The sequence below is a fragment of the Scophthalmus maximus genome, chromosome 3 (genome assembly GCF_022379125.1).
Source record: "Scophthalmus maximus strain ysfricsl-2021 chromosome 3, ASM2237912v1, whole genome shotgun sequence".
Taxonomy (NCBI): domain Eukaryota; kingdom Metazoa; phylum Chordata; class Actinopteri; order Pleuronectiformes; family Scophthalmidae; genus Scophthalmus; species Scophthalmus maximus.
The window spans coordinates 3236800-3255000 of NC_061517.1; the positions used below are offsets into that span (position 1 = coordinate 3236800).

The 18201-nt window shown below is 43.4% G+C and overlaps 1 protein-coding gene across 2 annotated transcripts; it reads right to left on the bottom strand.

The window, feature by feature from the left end:
* Window positions 1-658: 658 nt before the first annotated feature.
* On the bottom strand, window positions 659-13897 carry pan2 (poly(A) specific ribonuclease subunit PAN2). 2 transcript variants are annotated; one of them, XM_035644106.2, is made up of 26 exons: window positions 13745-13897; window positions 12965-13273; window positions 12682-12851; window positions 11837-11957; window positions 11660-11737; window positions 11281-11551; window positions 10635-10980; window positions 8441-8537; window positions 7384-7503; window positions 7171-7290; window positions 6934-7062; window positions 6615-6814; window positions 5650-5798; window positions 5442-5548; window positions 5252-5350; window positions 5062-5153; window positions 4467-4611; window positions 4238-4375; window positions 4059-4118; window positions 3860-3950; window positions 3605-3762; window positions 2869-3012; window positions 2486-2665; window positions 2303-2396; window positions 1057-1251; window positions 659-936 (listed from the first exon to the last, which is right to left on the bottom strand). In XM_035644106.2, exons 2-26 carry the CDS (start codon window positions 13250-13252, stop codon window positions 902-904), a joined length of 3627 nt encoding a protein of 1208 aa, XP_035499999.1. In that variant the 5' UTR covers window positions 13253-13273; window positions 13745-13897; the 3' UTR covers window positions 659-901. The 2 variants fall into 2 exon arrangements, with proteins under 2 accessions (XP_035499999.1, XP_035499998.1); XM_035644105.2 differs by having other exon boundaries at window positions 1045-1251.
* Window positions 13898-18201: the final 4304 nt, after the last annotated feature.

Sequence of the window (18201 nt, forward strand, 5' to 3'; positions counted from 1 at the left end):
GGGTTTCGTCTCCACGTGCAAAAGAACAAAGGTGAAACTGCGAGTTCGAATTTTAAGTGTCACCAAATATAATCAAAAAATTGGGTGACACTTAGGGAGCAGCCAGCAGAGGGCGCCGTCACACGGAGAACAATACTGAGCAGAGAGAGAAAGAGGAGTGTAATCAGCTCTGGTGTTTTTTTTTAATGCAAAGATTCATAAGAGATGCAGAAGTCCTGAGGAGGAAGTCAGCAAACGAGGCAGAATTATTCGACTACGTTTTGTAAAATAATTCTTTCTTTTTTTTGGATTCACTGGACACGGATTTAGGAAAATCGTGTTTGCAAAGAACCAGAATCCATTTGAAACGTTATGAATGTGTATTAGAGGATGTTGGACTGTTCAAGTTTTGTTTTCACTGCAACTGGATGTTAAAACATAATTCAGTTTGGACCAAAAAATCTGCCAGATGTTTTTGGAGGACTCAGTTGACAGGGAAATCTGAAAACTAAAATTTTCACAAAAAGGCCTGGAACCAAAATCTGAGCTCATCGTTAAATCCTCTGAAAGACTAATGTAGAACGAGCATCTTGTTTTGATAAAGTGTATTTATGGAAATTAAAAGTTTTAATGTGAGATATATTTCTCACCTACTGGAATAAAAACCAAGTATGTCACAGTGCTCAAGATGCTTTTATTTATTTACATTCATCCCCCAAAAAAACAACACTAAGTTCCATTGTTTTGTTTTTTAAAGGCTCCAAAAATCGTAAAAAATACACATTCTCGCACTTTTTCTGAAAAACCAAAATGAAAAAACTTAATGTGGACATGATTAAAACCCGAGCTGCGTTTTCACTGTACAGGCCACAGACGAGTAAGAAAAACCACGAAGGCGCCCGGAGCGACCAGGAGAAACGGCTCACAGCCCCATCACAGAGGGAAACACCGCCGCACCTGTCGGGCGGAAGCACAGAACTTTTGAATATGACACGTTTCCCATGATGTTCTTCTGTCCAGATCCCATCACCGCTTCATACGTCTAAGTGAAACGTGGTGTCGTACTTTTCGGGCTACCTTGACCATCTCCCGCGGCGTCCGACTCCGGGGCTTTCCAGTCCAGCTGGCGGCCCTTCTCGTAGAGCCCCTTCAGCACCTTCCTCACCTCGTCGTTGCCGCCGCTGCGGCTCAGCTCCAGGTACTTCCTGTACAGCTGCAGGGCGGTGCGGGCGTCCTCAATGCTGTCGTGGGTTTCCCCCTGGATGTTGAGGTCTGCGGAAAAAAAACGGGAGAGACGCACAAATGAAGACGACGAATCGGGAATCACTTGGGTTTCGGTTTACAATCAGGACATTTTGGGGAATTAACGTCTGAACGCTCACGTGCAAAACATGAACTCGCTTTTGAATTATTCAAAGAGATCTTTGGAGGAAGCTACGGAGCCCTTAAGGGTAAATGGGCAAAACTTAAAGTAAATGAACGTTGGCGTTCAGGAGAATATCTGGTGCATACTGGCGGCATCTTGGCTTGTTGTGTTTCAATTTGGAGATGACGGCGACAGTGCAGGATTTAGTCGTTTCTAATTTTAACCTTGGACTTTCTTATAATGACATTGTTGCTTTGCTTGCAAGTCGTCACCATTACATTGTCTCTGAACATGTCATTTCAAAACGCATTTTGAAGTCTCAATCTGTTTCTGCGCAAGGGGTAGTGTTGACGACGTTATTACTTTTCGAACAAAAAACAATTACAAAAATCCGTCCAACTCCATGGGGGGGTATAGGTGGATGTGGAGAAACGGGTGAGGTTGTGTTCTTTAATAATCCATGCGAGTCCGACTAATTCATTTTTTTAAACACAGTGACATCATCACTGGTGGACTATGTAGTCCTTTTTAGTGTGGCTCCAACTAAACAGGGCAATAAAAAAAAGTTTCTGGTGCACACCAGAAAGTAATCTATTTTTTTTATTATTATTATTTTTTCAGGAGGCCTCCATAGGGAAGTAGACAGGCCTCTGTTTTTAATATTTAAGCCAAAGGTGAAAAAAACTTGAAAGTGTCAGATGATCAGTTTGTGACAGGGTTCATGTAGAACGACAGAGCAGAGGGAACAAATTCTCTCCCGGCCGTGATTTCTACCAATGGTGACGTCACGAAGTCCGTTAACGTTTGAAGAACGACTCAGTTTAACTTCGGTTTGCTGAACAAAAATATGAACTTTGCCCAAATGTTTGCATGAAAACACTTCCTGCGGTTGTTTTGGCTTCTTTTCATCTGCCCTGCACAAGTTTCTACATTTATTTTTCTCTCATTTCAACTGACCTAAAAAGTACCAGGCGAGGAACCGGAGAGAAATCATCCTTTTGCGAGGCAGGTGGAACAGGTAGACGGTGTCGACCACTTGGTCTTTGAGAACCTTGAATGAAAAAAGCAAAGAAACAGAAACGTGAGAAAACGTGATGTTTTCCTTCCTTTTGTCCCGTGACTTAACAGTAGTCAACACACCAACAAATTGATGACCCTGAAGTCCTTCTGCAGGCCGTGGCCGGCGAAGCGAACGCCCGTGTCGATGAGGAAGCGCAGCTTCAGGTAGGTGGACTTCAGGGTGGTCAAGTGCTTCGAGGAAATCTTGGCGTCCAGGTCTCCCGGTTTGATGCCGGAGTACTGAGTCAGGTAGTCGACCACCTGGAAGAAACAAAGCAGTCGACGGTTGTTACGGTGTCACAACAGAATATGTTCCTGTGATGATGGAGAAGCTGACAGCGACAGGAGGAAGTAACGGGCGACGGTGTCGTCCCTGCGTTGCAGTTCACTCGAGTTTCTACAAGAGCGAGAGAGAAAAAATTCCTGGATGGATTTTTCTCTGGTTTCACTCTTGGCGTTCTCACCTGCTCCTGGGTGGAGATGTAGTCGTCGATGAAGGGAACCCCCTCGTTGGGCCCCTGGCCCCTCACACACGTGATCCTGGCCACCGACATCTGACTGGGCTTGATGGTCGACTTGGTGCCGTCGCTGCGCAGCTCCGCCTCTTCCTGCACACACACACACACACACACACACACACACACACACACACACACACACACACACACACACACACACACACACACACACACACACACACACACACACACACACACACACACACACACACACACACACACACACACACACACACACACACACACACACACACACACACACGGTTTAAAAAATGATATCTTTATAAACATATTTACCACTGAACCCATAGCCCCAAGATTAAACCTCATTTACTCAAACAACCGTTGACACTAATAAAAAGAAACAGTTGGTAATCTGTTGAGTATCAGTATTTCCACATTTTTTGAGGCAGCAGAGGGAAGTCATTTAAAAAAAAATATGAATATGAATTTTTCCGCTTTAAAAATAAAAATCTCTGATCCCAGTTAGTCAAATGTAAAGACTTTGCATTATTGTTAATTTACTTATTTTGGGTTTGACTCTGCAAAGTTACGAGGGGACATTGTTTACACAATTTGCAGATGTAAAAAAAAATAATAATTGGCACATCAGTAATCAGTAATGAAAACGATCGGGTGACTGAGAACTCGGGACGGTGTGAGGTTTATAATCCCGACTCACCTGGTTGAGCGTGACGAACTCGGCATCCAGCCCCACCAGGTCTCCGGCCTGCGGCATCTCGCTGACCATGAGGGGGATGAAAGTGGCGTGACTCTTCCTCTGTTTGCGAGCCAGCGACGCCTCCGTCAGCAGCACGCTCGCGTCGATGGGGTTTTTAACTGGAGACGGAGCGAAGAGCGGGCAAAATAAGAGGCGGACGTAAAAAATGGAAAGTTAAATCACCACCCGGTGTGTCCTCGTTGTCCTGAAACTCACTGCGGAGGTCGTATTTGGTGTGGTAGTTCCTCTTGGCGTAGTACAGGATCGCTGGAACCTTCCAGCTCACGTCGAACTGTGCAGCTTCGGTCTTTGACGAAAAACAAAATACAAAGAAAGGATTATTTTAAAAAAATGGCTGCACACAAAGAATTTCTTCCCCATAAATTTGCTAAAAAAGTGCTAAAAAAACATTTACCTTGTCGATTGGCTCGATTAGAAAATCGTTGAACAGGTACCACTGCTGGTGCGTGACTCCCTGAAACAAACACACATTCTCAAAATCAAAAAAATATCAAACAAATTTTGGACTTTGCAGAAAGGGAAGAATCTCTCGGGTCGTGTGTTTTTTTTCTTCCCGTCGAACGCGTCGCTCACCTCTTTCCTCTGGTGGTACGTTTCTCCCACTTTGATGTGAGCGATCAAGTTTCCGCCCGTGCGAGCGTCCAGGACGTGAGGCACCGTGACGACCAGGTCGTAGAGGGAAGCGCCCGCGTCCTCTTCAGCGGCGCTCAGCTGGTGGGAAAGACGACGCGACGAGTCGTTAATTCACAATAAATATAAAAATAAAGAAAATCAGCAGATAATCTTTTTCTCCCTCCCTCACCTCCTCCCCCTCGGGCCAGCTGCTGATCTCCAGCCCCTGACTCTTGCTGATGGACATCTTGAGGGCGAGCGGGATCCAGACGTGACGCATGTCCTCCGCCCGGGTGTCGAGGGCAAAGCCCTCCATGCTGCACACGTCCTCCCCGCTGCACGTGGAGGATGAAGACACATTCAACTCACGTACACGGTCAGTCGATCGACAGAATATTATCTTTTGATTTATCAAAACAAAAGAATTCACAGCTCCTGCAACTTGTTATTCTCTTGTTTAAATTTTGTTTCAATTAATTATCTTTGCATGTGGGACTAATGACAGCAGGTATAACTTAGTGGGTTACACCACTGTTTTTGGTACAGAAGGTCAGGGCTTGGCTAAAAAAAATCCAGTGTGGACCCTTAAGGCAAGGCCCTTAATGCTAATGAGTCAGAAAAAAGTGATGATTGTAAGTCGCACAAAAGCGTTTGCTAAATGAATGTAATATAAATGAATGAACGTTTTAAATACGTGTGGAAAATTATAAAGGATAAATTCTCACTTTATAGACAGAACAAAATGAAAAACAAAGTTGTTCATGAAACCCTGTGTGGGATCTTACTCTAAGCACCACTCGGTGGGCATGGGCGGCGGGGGCTCCTTGGGTTTTGGAGGTTCCATCGCCTCTTTCTGTTTGGCCTTGTTGAAGGCAAACTGTGAAAACAATCGTTTAATAATTCATGTTAATATCAACTTTAGCAAAAATGCTCAAAAAGTGAATTTGAGACTCGTCAGGGACAAACTGAACTCACCTCAGCCTGAACCTTCCAGAACTCCGCCTCTTTAGCACTGTTCACCTCACAGTTGATGACCAGGACGTCGGGCAGACAGCGGATGTTGCGCGTTTGCACCTACAGAGAAAAGAACACTGCACATCTGATAATCTGAGCTGCTGAATGAATGAATGAATGGATGGATGGATGACTGGTGGCTGTGACTCACAGTGGGCTGATACTTCTCACAGTTCTCGCACCAGGCCTGAGTGCTCTGCTCCAGACAGATGCTCTTCTTCAGGATCTCGGCGAAGTCGTACTCCTTCATCGTCTTATCTGACGAGTCACAGGGGTAAAGAATATTTGTTTGCTGGTCGTTCCCGCAAATAGTCTTAAGCTTTGAAGCACAGCGTCGTGTTGAAGCACCTTGAACTCACCCTGAGAGTTGTGTTCGGGGTAGTGCATGGTGAAGAGCAGCGTGAGGGATGAGCGCACCGTCTCCTTGCCGCAGCGACACAAGCTGCTGTTCTCCACTTCGCATCCAAACAACTTTCCGATGGCCGACTCGCCGGAGGAGCCCAGAGAACTGCGAGAACACAAACATCACCAAAAATAAATATATAGCATTTCCCCTTGTTCAGGGAGTCATTTGGCTCCACACTTAAGCTGTTTTTCAGACATGACAACGACGCCCTGTCACCACAACTCCTTTTTGATAGAAATGATTGCGATAAACAACATTATCGTCATTTTAAGACAATTTTTTGATACTGAAACACGCTTGATGTAACGGCCGATTGGATGTTGCGCGTGCAAGATTTGAAATGCTATCCAATGTTTAGACTTCCGTTCAGACCTCAGTGCACAAAACAAGCAAGTTGAAGACTCTGTGCCTTTTGAAAAATATTAAGGAATCCATATTTTCTGACATTTTATAGACCAAACCAGTGATTTATTAAACCATACGACGAGAACAGACGAGAGGACAGAAGCAGCGAGATTTTGCTGGACTGTTTTCAACGGCTGCTATTGAGGTCAATAAAACATTATTGAGTTCATATTCATTTTTCGTAGGATAAATCGATAACGTAATTAACAGACCTAACGACAACATTCGCAAAATTGCTTTCCGGACATTTTCCGGAGTTTTGACAATCATGATGTGACGAATGCGGCGAGTCGGACGTGTTCACGACAGCAGGAAAATCTCCGGAGCGTCCGGTTGCGTCAGTGTGGAGCAGCAGGAGGAGGAGGCGGGACGTGATGATAACTCCACTGCGGAAAGTTTTTGTGTACACTCATCGACACGCCCACTCGCTCGCTGTGAATTCTCCAGAGATTTGCCGTAAACGATGTGGCAATGGCAGCTTCACTAACGTCCGTATCTGTCAGTTGCTCTGACCTGCTGCTGGCGCCCCTGTAGGCCTGCGGACCCTCCTGCTCCTGCGTCTCCTGGTGCAGCTGGGTGAGGATGAAGCGGTTCCAGCTCTGGATCAAGCGGCCGAGTCTGGCTTTCCCCGTCTGCTCGTCCGAGTCCGCAAGGATCAGGCCCAGCGCCGACGCCTCGGGGATGGTGCGGAAGGCCCGGAGGAAGTTACTGGCCTTTTGAGAAGAAGAAGAAGAGGAGACGGGGGGAGAGAGAGGGGGAGACGTTTGGGGGAACGTGAAATACGATACAATACACCATGTCTATTTCACAGCAGAGAGGACTGTCGGCTCACCTGACATGGATCTCCTCGCGACAAATCCAACATGTGGAAGAGGAAGCCGAGCTCGCAGGCCAAACAGAACTCTTTCTGGCACAAGTGGTTCTGCACGAGACACCGGATTGGCTCCAGGAAATACAACACCTGACGTGACACAAAAAAAAAAAAGGAGAACGACAACAACTCTGCGTCAATATTACAAAAATATAATTTCACCAGACTAAATCAAACGTATGCTTTCCGGCGACTCACCTGAATCATGCAGTTACAGTAGGCGTTGGGGATGTGAGGCTCCAGGCCCGCGAACAAGGTTCTGTTGTAATGTTTGAAGTCAAAGTCCTCCAGGCCCAGTTTGGAGTATTTGATTGTGACCTGACGCGGCAGAAATACGTCTTCGTCACATATACGTCAGCAAGCAATACTTTGCATAGTTAAAATATATTACATTAAAAAAATCAATTGTACCTTTCTGTATTTTTTGGGCACCATGTAGAGATGTGGCTCTTCGTCGCGGCCGATCGGCGACTCGGGGACCTGGTTGTAATTATCATAATCCAGCTCAATGTCTTTAATCTTATACGGAACCTGGAATCAGCAGAGAAGATATAGATGTTGAGTAGCTGAAAGTCACATAAATATAAACATGAAATGTTTTTCATTCCTTAGTGTTTCACACATTTCCCAAAGACTGGATTATGTGAAGCAGCTGAAGATGTTCGGTACAGTTCAAAGGTTTAACTCTAATCCATCAGGGATCTGTCTCATCTGTGATGAGATAAATTTTTGTTTGACAATGATCCTGAACATTCAGGCAGAGTCATGAAGATCTTCAGAGACAAGAAGAACAAAGTGTCCTGCAACAGATGATGTTGCTCCGACAGAGTCACAATGTAAACGCCGGGACACTGAGACCGACGGTGCGCACCGCTGATTCCATTTCCGGTTTCCGGCTGCGCTAAAGGTTAAACTTATTCTGGACCGTTTTGTGCAACAACCGTTTTCAACACGACGTAGCAAACATGGAGACTCACGCGGAGGTCGGGTCCACCTCATGTAACTATATCTAACTCATATATTCAATTTCTGTGAATAAGGTCTTCTAGATATTCGAAATTTCTGATCCGTTTTCTTTGCTCTTCGTGCTGTTTTCAAATGCTCTACACAAATAAATACAACACATTGTGTTCTTTCCACATTCCGACTTCAAGGCACATGAAAAGACCAGAGTCAGAACAACAACTTAACAACTCGGGAAACAAGACTTTCCGTGGAACACAAGATTGAAGACGGACCTGCCACGTACCTTGAAAAACTGGTTTTGGGTGATCACACCGAATGTTAATCTGTTGTAGGGTGTTTTTCAAAAGGTGATCACACCGAATGTTAATCTGTTGTAGGGTGTTTTTCAAAAGGTGATCACACCGAATGTTAATCTGACATAGGGTGTTTTTCTTGTTATGTAATTGACATAAAAACTAATCACAGCGTTCTGGCCTAAAACGCTTTTTTTTTATTTACGTGCCTGGTTGCGAGGGCGGGCTCGGGGATTCGCCGCGTAACCGATGAACCCAACGGTTTTCATCGTGCGCAGGATCTCTGGGTCCACGGGAGGAGCTCGTCTGTTGAGGGGGGGGGGATGTGGGATGAAAACTTTTGATAAACAGTAGCAGGTACGGGAAAAAAATAAGAAAAACGATAAACACTAACAAGCTAAACGTTTTAAATGATAAACACTCAGGTAATTTTGCGTCACTACATCAATATAAATTAGGTTCAGATAAATATTAAAAACACCGGTAAACAAATTTAACAACAGCGACTACAGTCTCCAAAATGTCTCAATGTTTGACAAACATTTCGAATTTACCGTTTAGGAATTATAGCCATATATATATATATATATATTTATTTCCTCATTTTCAGGAGGCTCAAAAGTAACTGGACAACCTAATCTAAATGTACATATGAGGATTATGTTTGTCACTGTCCAAATACTTATGGACCTGACTAATCACACTGTATCTATATTGCAAAACTATATTGATTTCAGTGACTGAACATCAGAGGATTCATGAAGCCGAGATGTTGTGTTAAGACTTCTTCCTGTTGCATAATTGGACAATTTAAAATAAAAGGTTCAAATGTGCAATTCTTGGAAAAGCAGGCTGGCGATGTTCTACATTTCTGTTAATGTCAACTGATCCCATTTAAAAAGACCAAAAAAAAACACCAGTGTGTTTGTGCGTCTGTCTCTCAATACTTTCCAACTTCCTTATCACGACTGTGGCCCAGTGCGTTCCCACTGAAGACCTAAATCTTTAAGAGACAGAACTTCTTCTCTTTTTTTTTTTTAAACAAAGACAATTGTTGTCTTAACAGCTTTGCGCTGTAGTTTTCATTACTACAGGATTACAACATCACTAAAGCAGAAGTAAACAGAGTGAATGACGGGAATTATGTCAAACACCACACGAGGTCACGGTCAGAGGATGAGGTCAGGTTGTGGCAAAGGTTCAGTGTAGTGAAGAGGAAAACGTCACCCAGGGAAATATCACAGTAATGTTTTTGAATCAAAGTTCTTTACGGCTAAGAAAAATAAAAAGTTATCGGGTCACTGGGATTCATTTATTGTTGATTTTCAGGTCATTTAATGTACTTTTTTTTCTTTTATGTGCAAATGTAACTTCACTCTTCGAAGCACTTTTGTGAACAGATCATTACAGTAAATTCAATAATCAGTGTTCTTAATTTGTGTCGCCACTAGCAGAATCAGTAACTGAAGTAAATATACATATGACTGTAGTGGTGATGGGCGATCTGACGATCTGCACGGATGTTACAGAAAACTGCGTTCATTCATTCAACAGAATTTTTTTTTTTTTAATGGAGAGCATACCTAATTATGTAAATACAGTATTTGACAGAGCCTTGCATTGTGGGATATATGTAAGGCTGCAACAGTTAATCGATTAATTGATTAGTAATAGACAACTAAATTGATCGCCAACTTTTTTGATAATCGATTAATCGGCTCAAAATTCTCTGATTTCAGCTTTTTAAATGTGAATATTTTCTGGTTTCTTTGCTCCTGTGACAGTAAACCAAATATCTTTGGTGTTTTGATAAAAACAAAACATCGTCTTGGGGTTTTGGGAAACACGATGGACATTTCACCATCTTTCACCATTTTATGAACCAAACATCTAATCGATTAATCGAGAAAATAATTGACAGATTAATTGATAATGAAAGATTATATGTAGCATTTTGTGTTGCTAGGCTAGTGAGTGATTTGAAGTCCGTCTACAGTATGTCTGGACCAGTTGAATCCGCCGGAGTCTGTGTGACGACAGCTGCAAAAGAAGAAATAAACTGCCGACAAGTGAAAACGGTCTCTGAACGTCTCCCGACGTCTTTACTGCAAAAAATGAACCACAGAGAAGTAATCCAGACTCTAGATTACTGGGGGGGAACCACTTCTAGATTGTGGAGTAATGTATTTGCTTAAGTAAATCATATGGATACTTATTCCACTTAATAACTGTACGAACACTACTATCACTGTGGAAGTATTGTGCTGGTGGTGCTGCTGTTTTTGAAATACATTTTATTTTTATTTGTTATTTTCTGACATAAGATGCTCACTTGATTGTGATCGTGATTCTATCCCAAACGATCGTCGTGTGCCCACCCCCTGTACTGTATGACTGCATTACCTGGGACTGGGTGTGGCCATGGCAGTCGACCAGTCCGACAGCAGCTGCTCGGTGCTGGTCAGCGGCGTGGGGATGAGCGAGAGTGGCAGCAGGTCGTGGTTCCAGTCCAGCTGAGGCAGCGAGTCCACGAGGCAAGGCAGAGCGAACTCAGTCTCCCGGGAGTAGTCGTTGAACGAGACCTCGGGGGCGTCGGACCACAGGTGCACACAGCCGCCGGAGTCCCCGAAGGCCAGGGCTTGTTTGCTGGACGACACGTCGAAGCTCATGAGCAGCTGCCCGACGGTGTTGACGTGAAAAATGTCTGCCATGTTGGCGAGACCGGTGGGCTCACAGAACTGACACTGACCTGGAGTAAGAAACGGGAAATGGGGAATTATACCCGAGCGACGGACGTGTATTAAGGACACATTTTCACAAAGATATTTATCTCGTCTCTGGTGGAAATGATTCCTAAACACTTGTACATGTGGCCTGGAAGATTATTTCCAAGGTACAGCATTCCTTAAAACATTTCCACTGTATTCACTTACGTTTTTTGAGCTTGATTATAAAATATAAATCACATATTTATTGCCCAAACTCTCCCAGAATTAACTTTTACGAGCCGACAAACAGACACAACCCCCGACATTCCCTCTGCCGATACCTGTCTGCGAGATGATCGCCAGGCGTGACGTGTAGGTGGGAATGAAGCGCAGGAAGAGCGGGTCGACGTGCACCTGGAGCGGCGTCACCGCCCGCATCATGCGGAGGTCGTACACCATGAGGAAGCGGTCGCACGCCAACCCGTTCATTCCTCGGCTAGAGAACCCGCACGCGGCCAGGAGATTCCCGTGAACGTCAAAGTCCGAGAGGCTGCCGGAGAACGCGTCGAACTCCTGCTCCGTCTTGAACGTGCGCAAGTCCCGCAGGGTTACCTGGCGTCAACAAGAGGGAGCGACCGTGAGAGTTGTGTAAACTCGAAAGAAAAAACAACAGCAACAACGCATCTCATCACAAAGTGATTTGATCAGAGTTATTTTCACCTTGCCAGATGTGTGTCCGCAGAAGAAGTAACGACCGGTCTGACGCATTATTGCCACTCCCGGTACCTCGACGGTGAACTGCCGAGTACAGAGGAGCAAGCGTTAAGTCAGTCGCTTGCTTTTTAAAAACAACTTATCTAGTTCCAGCTGTGGATGTTGATAATCTTGACATTTCACCCTTTGAGTTTCTTGAACGGTGTTCAAGTCAACTTCAACCACGTAGTTTTGCAATCCGCCCATGAGCGACATGTTGTTGTCCGTCATGAGGAGACTGTGCATGTCAGCTCCTTCCTCCATCCTGGGAATGCACATGTAGATTATTAATCATCATAAACTTAAATCAAAAGATTCAATAAGACAATGAATAATCTTTACGGCTGTGGCTGTCCACCATCAATCTCTGCACAATAACAATAAGTTCTAGAGCCCGAACGATATTATCAGTTGATATTGGCCTTTCACAGACAATATGTTGTCCATAACTATGTGGTCCTATATGTATAATCACAGATGTTTTTTAGTCAACTCTGAATGAGTTAAATATAGTAACATGAGGTGGACCCGACCACCGTGTGAGTCTCCGTGTTTGCTAAGTCGTGTTGAATATGGTTGTTGCACAAAACGGTTCCGGCATACGTCGCATTCGCTTAGAATTTTCAGCGCTGCCGTAAAACGGAAATTGAATTGGCAGTGCGTCACCATAAAGTGTCCCCTGTCAGTTGCTCAGTTGGTTGCCCAGATGCCGCCAGAAAATGACACACTGTAGCTTTAATTCAAGTTTTATATATTTGTTTGTATTTGTGTTTTCTTTTTATTTATAGTTATTTATGATAAAGTTGATGGTAAGACTAAAATATGAAGCCTCAATTACGTTTCTTGGTCGTAAACAACATTTTCGTAATAATTGACAGATGGAAATATACATATTACACATATACATATATATATATATATGGGCAATCAGCCCCCCCAAGATCTTTTACGGAACCTGGAATGTTCGGGCTCTGGTGAGTGACACTTACGGATAATCGAACATGACGATGCCCCCGCGGGTGTAGCAGCGGAGGTTGCACTTGGAGAGGAACAACACGCCTGTTTCCAAACTGTGAATGTGTCTGATGTCGTCTGTCGCGTGCACTTGGAATGAAGAATGCCGGCCCATTGTAGGTCCAAAGAACGAGGTGGCGTGGCCCTGAAGAAAATGAAGAAGAAAACAAACATAAAGAGTATTAATGCAGTTACATGAGAGTGGACAACGCCTCAGAAACTCTCTGTCCTCCACGATCGAGAAGAAGACTCTCTCACTCTGTGGTTCCCCATCCAGAGCATCTCCTCCTGTAGGTCAAAGTGTGTCGCCGTGACCGGCACGCCGACTTCGGACGCGGCACTGTGGAGCTCGGAGAACATCCCCTCCATGAGGTGCACCGACTCGGGCACTGTCACCGCCAAGCCCTCGGGGTCGAGCTCCACGCCCTGCATCAGGCTGGGGTTCAGGTGTGGATCCATGGAGGGCTCCATGCCCGCCTCCAGGGTGCCGTGCAGGCTGGCAGGGTAGTCCCCCATCCCGGCGTCGAGACCCTCGAAATTCATCATGGGTGCAGCAGCCGAATCAACCTGCAAGGAGAGAAACGGCAGCGGTGTGATCGTGAACGCCCCTCGCTCTGTTCAATGCTAACAAGGTTAGCATTGTGGCTTGGCTACCAAGCTAGCTAGCCACCAAGCTAGCCCCCGGAAGCTAACGTTACGTTAGAGCTAGCTAAGCGCTAGCTAGCTGGCTAAAAGCATCCGCCGCTAAACGCAAATAATAAAGAAACTTGTACTGAAAGTTTGTAGGACATTTACTTCACTTAACAACATCAGCGACTCGCTGTACTTTGTTGTGGTCAAACCACAGTTGCAGTAAAGTAACGTGTTTGGCTACATTAGCTAACGTTAGCAATAGCATCGCGTCACAGCTAAACTGGCACGTAAAGTCACTTTTCTACTCGGATAATAAATGTGTAAACTGAAGACTGACTGTCTATAAGTTTGTTTGTTTTATTTTTTTTAAAAAACAGGCAGACTCAATGTAAAGTGTACACCGACCTTTCATTGAGATGTGTTTCACAGCACAGGGCTCCATGCTCTCTCTTCATTCACAACACAGAGGAGCAGACAGGGATGCGTTCAAGAGCCCCACTGGTGTTGTTGTTGTTGTTGTTGTTGTTGTGATGCTGGATAACCACCAGGCCCCCAGGGTTCGCTCCATCATTTTTTGGAGTTGCACCAATTGAGTACAGTATCAACTCTTGACAGGCCATGGACCTCGAGCCGCAACAGTTAATCGATTAGTAATCGATTACTAAATTATTCGCCAACTATTTTGATAACGGATTAATAGGTTCAAGTAGATTTTATGGAGGTAAACAGTAAAAATTCTTTCTAAATGTGAATATGTTGTGGTTTCTTTGCTCCTCTGTGACAGTAAACTGAATATCTTGGTTTGGGAAATACGATTGACATTTTTCCCCAACTGTTTGATTGATCGAGAAAAAAATCAATAGATTATTCGAGAAAATAATCGATAGATTGATCGATTATGAAAATAATCGTTAGTTGCAACCCCCCACTCACCATTTTAAAATCTTTAATTGCCTCAGTATATATTCGGCTCATTTGTTGTAAAGGTTTTAATTTTATTGACTTAATCTTTTGTGTTTTTGTCAAAAATACACACACATTTCTCTGCAAATGCTGTAAGTCTGTATTCAACACATTTTCAATAATATAGTAAGACAAAAAAGTAAGACAATTGATTATTTTCTTTTTAATAATCATCTGATGGTTCAATTTATAAATTAATTGAATGGCTATAAAATGTCAGAAAAACCAACACAGCTTCCCAGACAAACTCTTCAAATGTCTTTTGTTTGAAAAAATCAACAGTGCAAATCTCAAGGATATTTAGTTTGCAATTATTAAAAAATAGAGGAAAGACAGAAAATCGAGTGGGGACGATTTGATTTTTTTGGCATCTAATCTTAAACAACTCCAAATTTTGATTGTCCAATTTGATTTTACCTGCCATCTGATGACTTACACTGTGTTTTCCGTGCCGTTAGTTTCTCATGGCTGGATTTCTGTAATGATCTCTACACAGGTATTACTCTGGGGTTTTCCTACATCACCTTCAATTCATCCAAACTGCCGCTGCCACGATTTATCAGCGGTCGGACAAAACACAATCACACAACAACACATTCTGGCCTCCCTGCGTTGGGCTTTGTGTTCATCAGCTGATAGTGGACTGATGGTTGTTGTCAGATCTCTGTGTGTTAGTTCCACTCGAACCGCACATATGCAATGTTTTATTTACAATAACCATCATGATCCTTCTCGGCACTTAATCACACCTGAGAGTTGCTATTCGCAGATACTGCAGACTAACTGGATTAAATCGCCCCTTTAAAAACTGCATATATCTTTACTTTACAGTAGATGTCAAATAAGCAGCAGATGAGACATCTCTGTTTTAGTCTTTGCAGAAAATATCTGAGATTTTCCCATTAGACTTTTTTTTCCGACTCGAGCAGAAAAGTTTATTCTTAAGATTTTTCATTCATTCACAAACAAACATTTTGACCATGTACAATTTGTGTATATTTGTGAACAAGGTGTGTTTGGGACATTGAACATAGAATAAAGGAAATAGAAGAAAAATTGTAGAAAAAAATGGGGAAAAGTTGTAAAAAACGTAAAGAAAAAAATGTATAAAAATGGTGTTGAAGTTAAGACATTAAAAAAGTGTTAGAGTTTAATGCAAAAATTGATAGTTGATCTTCAGCTGGCGGCAGTAATCTTTTACAAACCATTAGTCACAGCCACGTATTTTTTTATATTTCTATTGTACAGAATAACAGAACACGAATGGGAAACATAAAGGAAGTACGGCAATCTCGTCTTATGCCTTCCCTAATCCGTTTCCTTCTCTGAAGAGGGAGAGAATTCAGACGAACTGCAGAGGGTTGTTTTCTTTCTTTCTCTGGAAGAGCAGAAGGGGGCAGATCGAGGATTCAGACGGAAAGTTTGTCCAAAATCTGTGAATTCAGCACATTGTTAATGTGAACGTGATCAAATCAAATCACATTTTAAGGTTTATTATGGTGCACATTTCACTAAGTATAACAGGTAAAGGAGGTTGGAAATTGTGGACATTATACAATATCAGATAAAGATATCATGTGCTCATAAATGACATTTAAAAAGAAAAGTGACCTCATAGGTTAGTTAAAGAGCTGTGATGACGTCATAGGCAGGCTTTGTAATATAATATTTTGCGGTTATTATCTGACCACATGACTCACACACACCATCAAACACTCACCGGCTCCGACTCTTCCTTCCTGAGCCTCGACGTGCACTCGACGTGAACTCACCTGCGGCTGCAGGGATGCCCAGGAAACCCCTGCACTGAGTCACTGCACGGTCTGATGGCGCTTTAAAAAGCAGCAGCCGGAGTCCGATGGCTCATCTTCATCACTGCTGACCAGGAGTCGACGAGACGACTGACTGCACGCAGCAGCTCCACTGAAAGAGAACCACCACCATCATCATGACTTCTCCCCTCGCCGCTCTCCTCCTCCTCCTCTCGCTGATTGCGGCCGCGTCCTGCGCCCCCGCCGCGGCCGGACGCGCTCTGCAGGGCGCATGTGCGGCGGTGCAGGGCAGCGCGCTGGAGCTGAATCACATTGCCCAAGCTCTCTACCTACAGGTGATTGTGTTTTTTTTTTATCCTTAAATTAATATTAAATTAAATCACAACACACATTATTGCCTCAAGGCGTTTTTTCTAGTGAAAAAAATCTTCTAGCAGAGCCGGATTCAGTTTGTGGGCGGAAAGATCTGCCGCGTCCGGTTGGGCTCTTGTCAGACTGGTTATTATAATTACTATAATGATACTGAGACATGACGTTGTTAATAATCATAATCGCAGCCATTGTAACGATAAATGTAATGCTGAAGATAAATAACAGAATGATAATAATAGTGTCGTATTTGGACATATATACAGACACGTTTGGAATAAACCATGCAAAAATATTTGGAAACTATACAGCATCTTATTATCAGTGTTTTTGATATGTTATAGAACTGCAGGTTATAGCAGAACCGGACTCAGTTTGTGGGTGGAAAGTTGTGCCTCGACCTCTTGGGCTCTTGTCAGACTGGTTATTATAATGATTATAATAATACTGAGACAAAACGATGAAATCACGTTGTTAATAATCATGATTGCAACCATTATAATAATAGTAAATGTAATGCTGAAGATAAATAACAGAGCAGTAAAAATATTGTCGTATTTGGACATATATTCAGATACGTTTGGAATTAATGATGCAAAAATATTTGGAAACTATACAGCGTCTTATTATCTTATTTATTGTGATATGTAATTTTTTTTCGTAGATGTGAACTATACAACGATTAATATCAACAGAATATTGGCTTTGCATTTGCTGTAAATTGCAAGGCGACTAGCGCATTTCAACAAGGCAATTCAGGGTGCTTTACATAAAGCCAAATTAAAATATGCTAAAGTAGAATGAGACATGTGACAGAAGTTACATTGCACTACAAGAAATGTGTGAATTGTTTATCGACTGATAAAACTATACAGCGTCTTATTTTATCTATATTGATTTAAAAGAACTGAGAGTTGCAGCAGTTTTTTTCTGGGACTTTGTTCCAGATATGTGGAACATAAAAAAACCCCGCATTGCAGCATTTATTGCTTTACAATATTTATTTGGATGCCTGTATTTTTATACAGGTTTAAAAGTAACATACTGACCCCTTTCTTTGCTCCAATGATCCACACAGGCACAAAGTGGAGAGAAAGAAGAGGCAGGCTTCTACAACTCGCCCGCCTGGATTGAGGCCAAGGACATGTGTGACCCCGCGTCACTCGAGCATAATTCTGCAGTAAGCGAACAGAATGCCAAGAAATTCCACAGTAATGTCAGCATGTATGCCAATTGCACCAGGGAGAAAGTCTAGCAACTTCAAGAGAAAATGAGTTCCTGATTGTCTTTTCTTCCACTTCCTCTCTGCATCTGCAGCCGTGTGTTGGGAAGATGCTCGGTGTCCTCACGAGCTACAACGCCTTGGTGGAGAGAGTCAGCGGTTTTGAAAGCCTTGCCTGCAAAGAGTTTGCGAGCAAAGTGCAGAAAGTGATGCAGAAACTGCACAAAGAGCTGAGCGCGTGTGTGAAGTCGAGGGGGGCGATGGATCACGCCAAGGTGAAACGTCTGGTTTTTAGAAAAGTCACATTTTAAAATGTTCATGTTTAAGCCACAGACGTATTTATAACCTTGTATATCTGTATTTTTGTTGTTGTTGTCTGATTCCACAGCAGGCCAACGTGAGTGAAGAGGAGACTCCGGTCACTCCTCGCTGGCAGGTGACTCCTCACTGGCAGGATCTGCAGTGCAACTACACCAGGAACAGGCTCTTCTCCTTCTCCATCCTCACCGCCCGCGTCTTCGCCGTCGGGGATCCGG

What these genes read in the sequence shown, in the direction of transcription:
- pan2 (XM_035644105.2), bottom strand. Translation starts at nt 13,252, where the DNA reads ATGATGAATTTCGAGGGTCTCGACGCCGGGATGGGGGACTACCCTGCC. An exon ending in ATCGTCATGTTCGATTATCC is followed by an intron (nt 11,958 to 12,681) that starts GTAAGTGTCACT and finishes GTGCATTCCCAG; the next exon opens with GATGGAGGAAGGAGCTGACA. An exon ending in ACATCTCCACCCAGGAGCAG is followed by an intron (nt 2,666 to 2,868) that starts GTGAGAACGCCA and finishes TGTTTCTTCCAG; the next exon opens with GTGGTCGACTACCTGACTCA.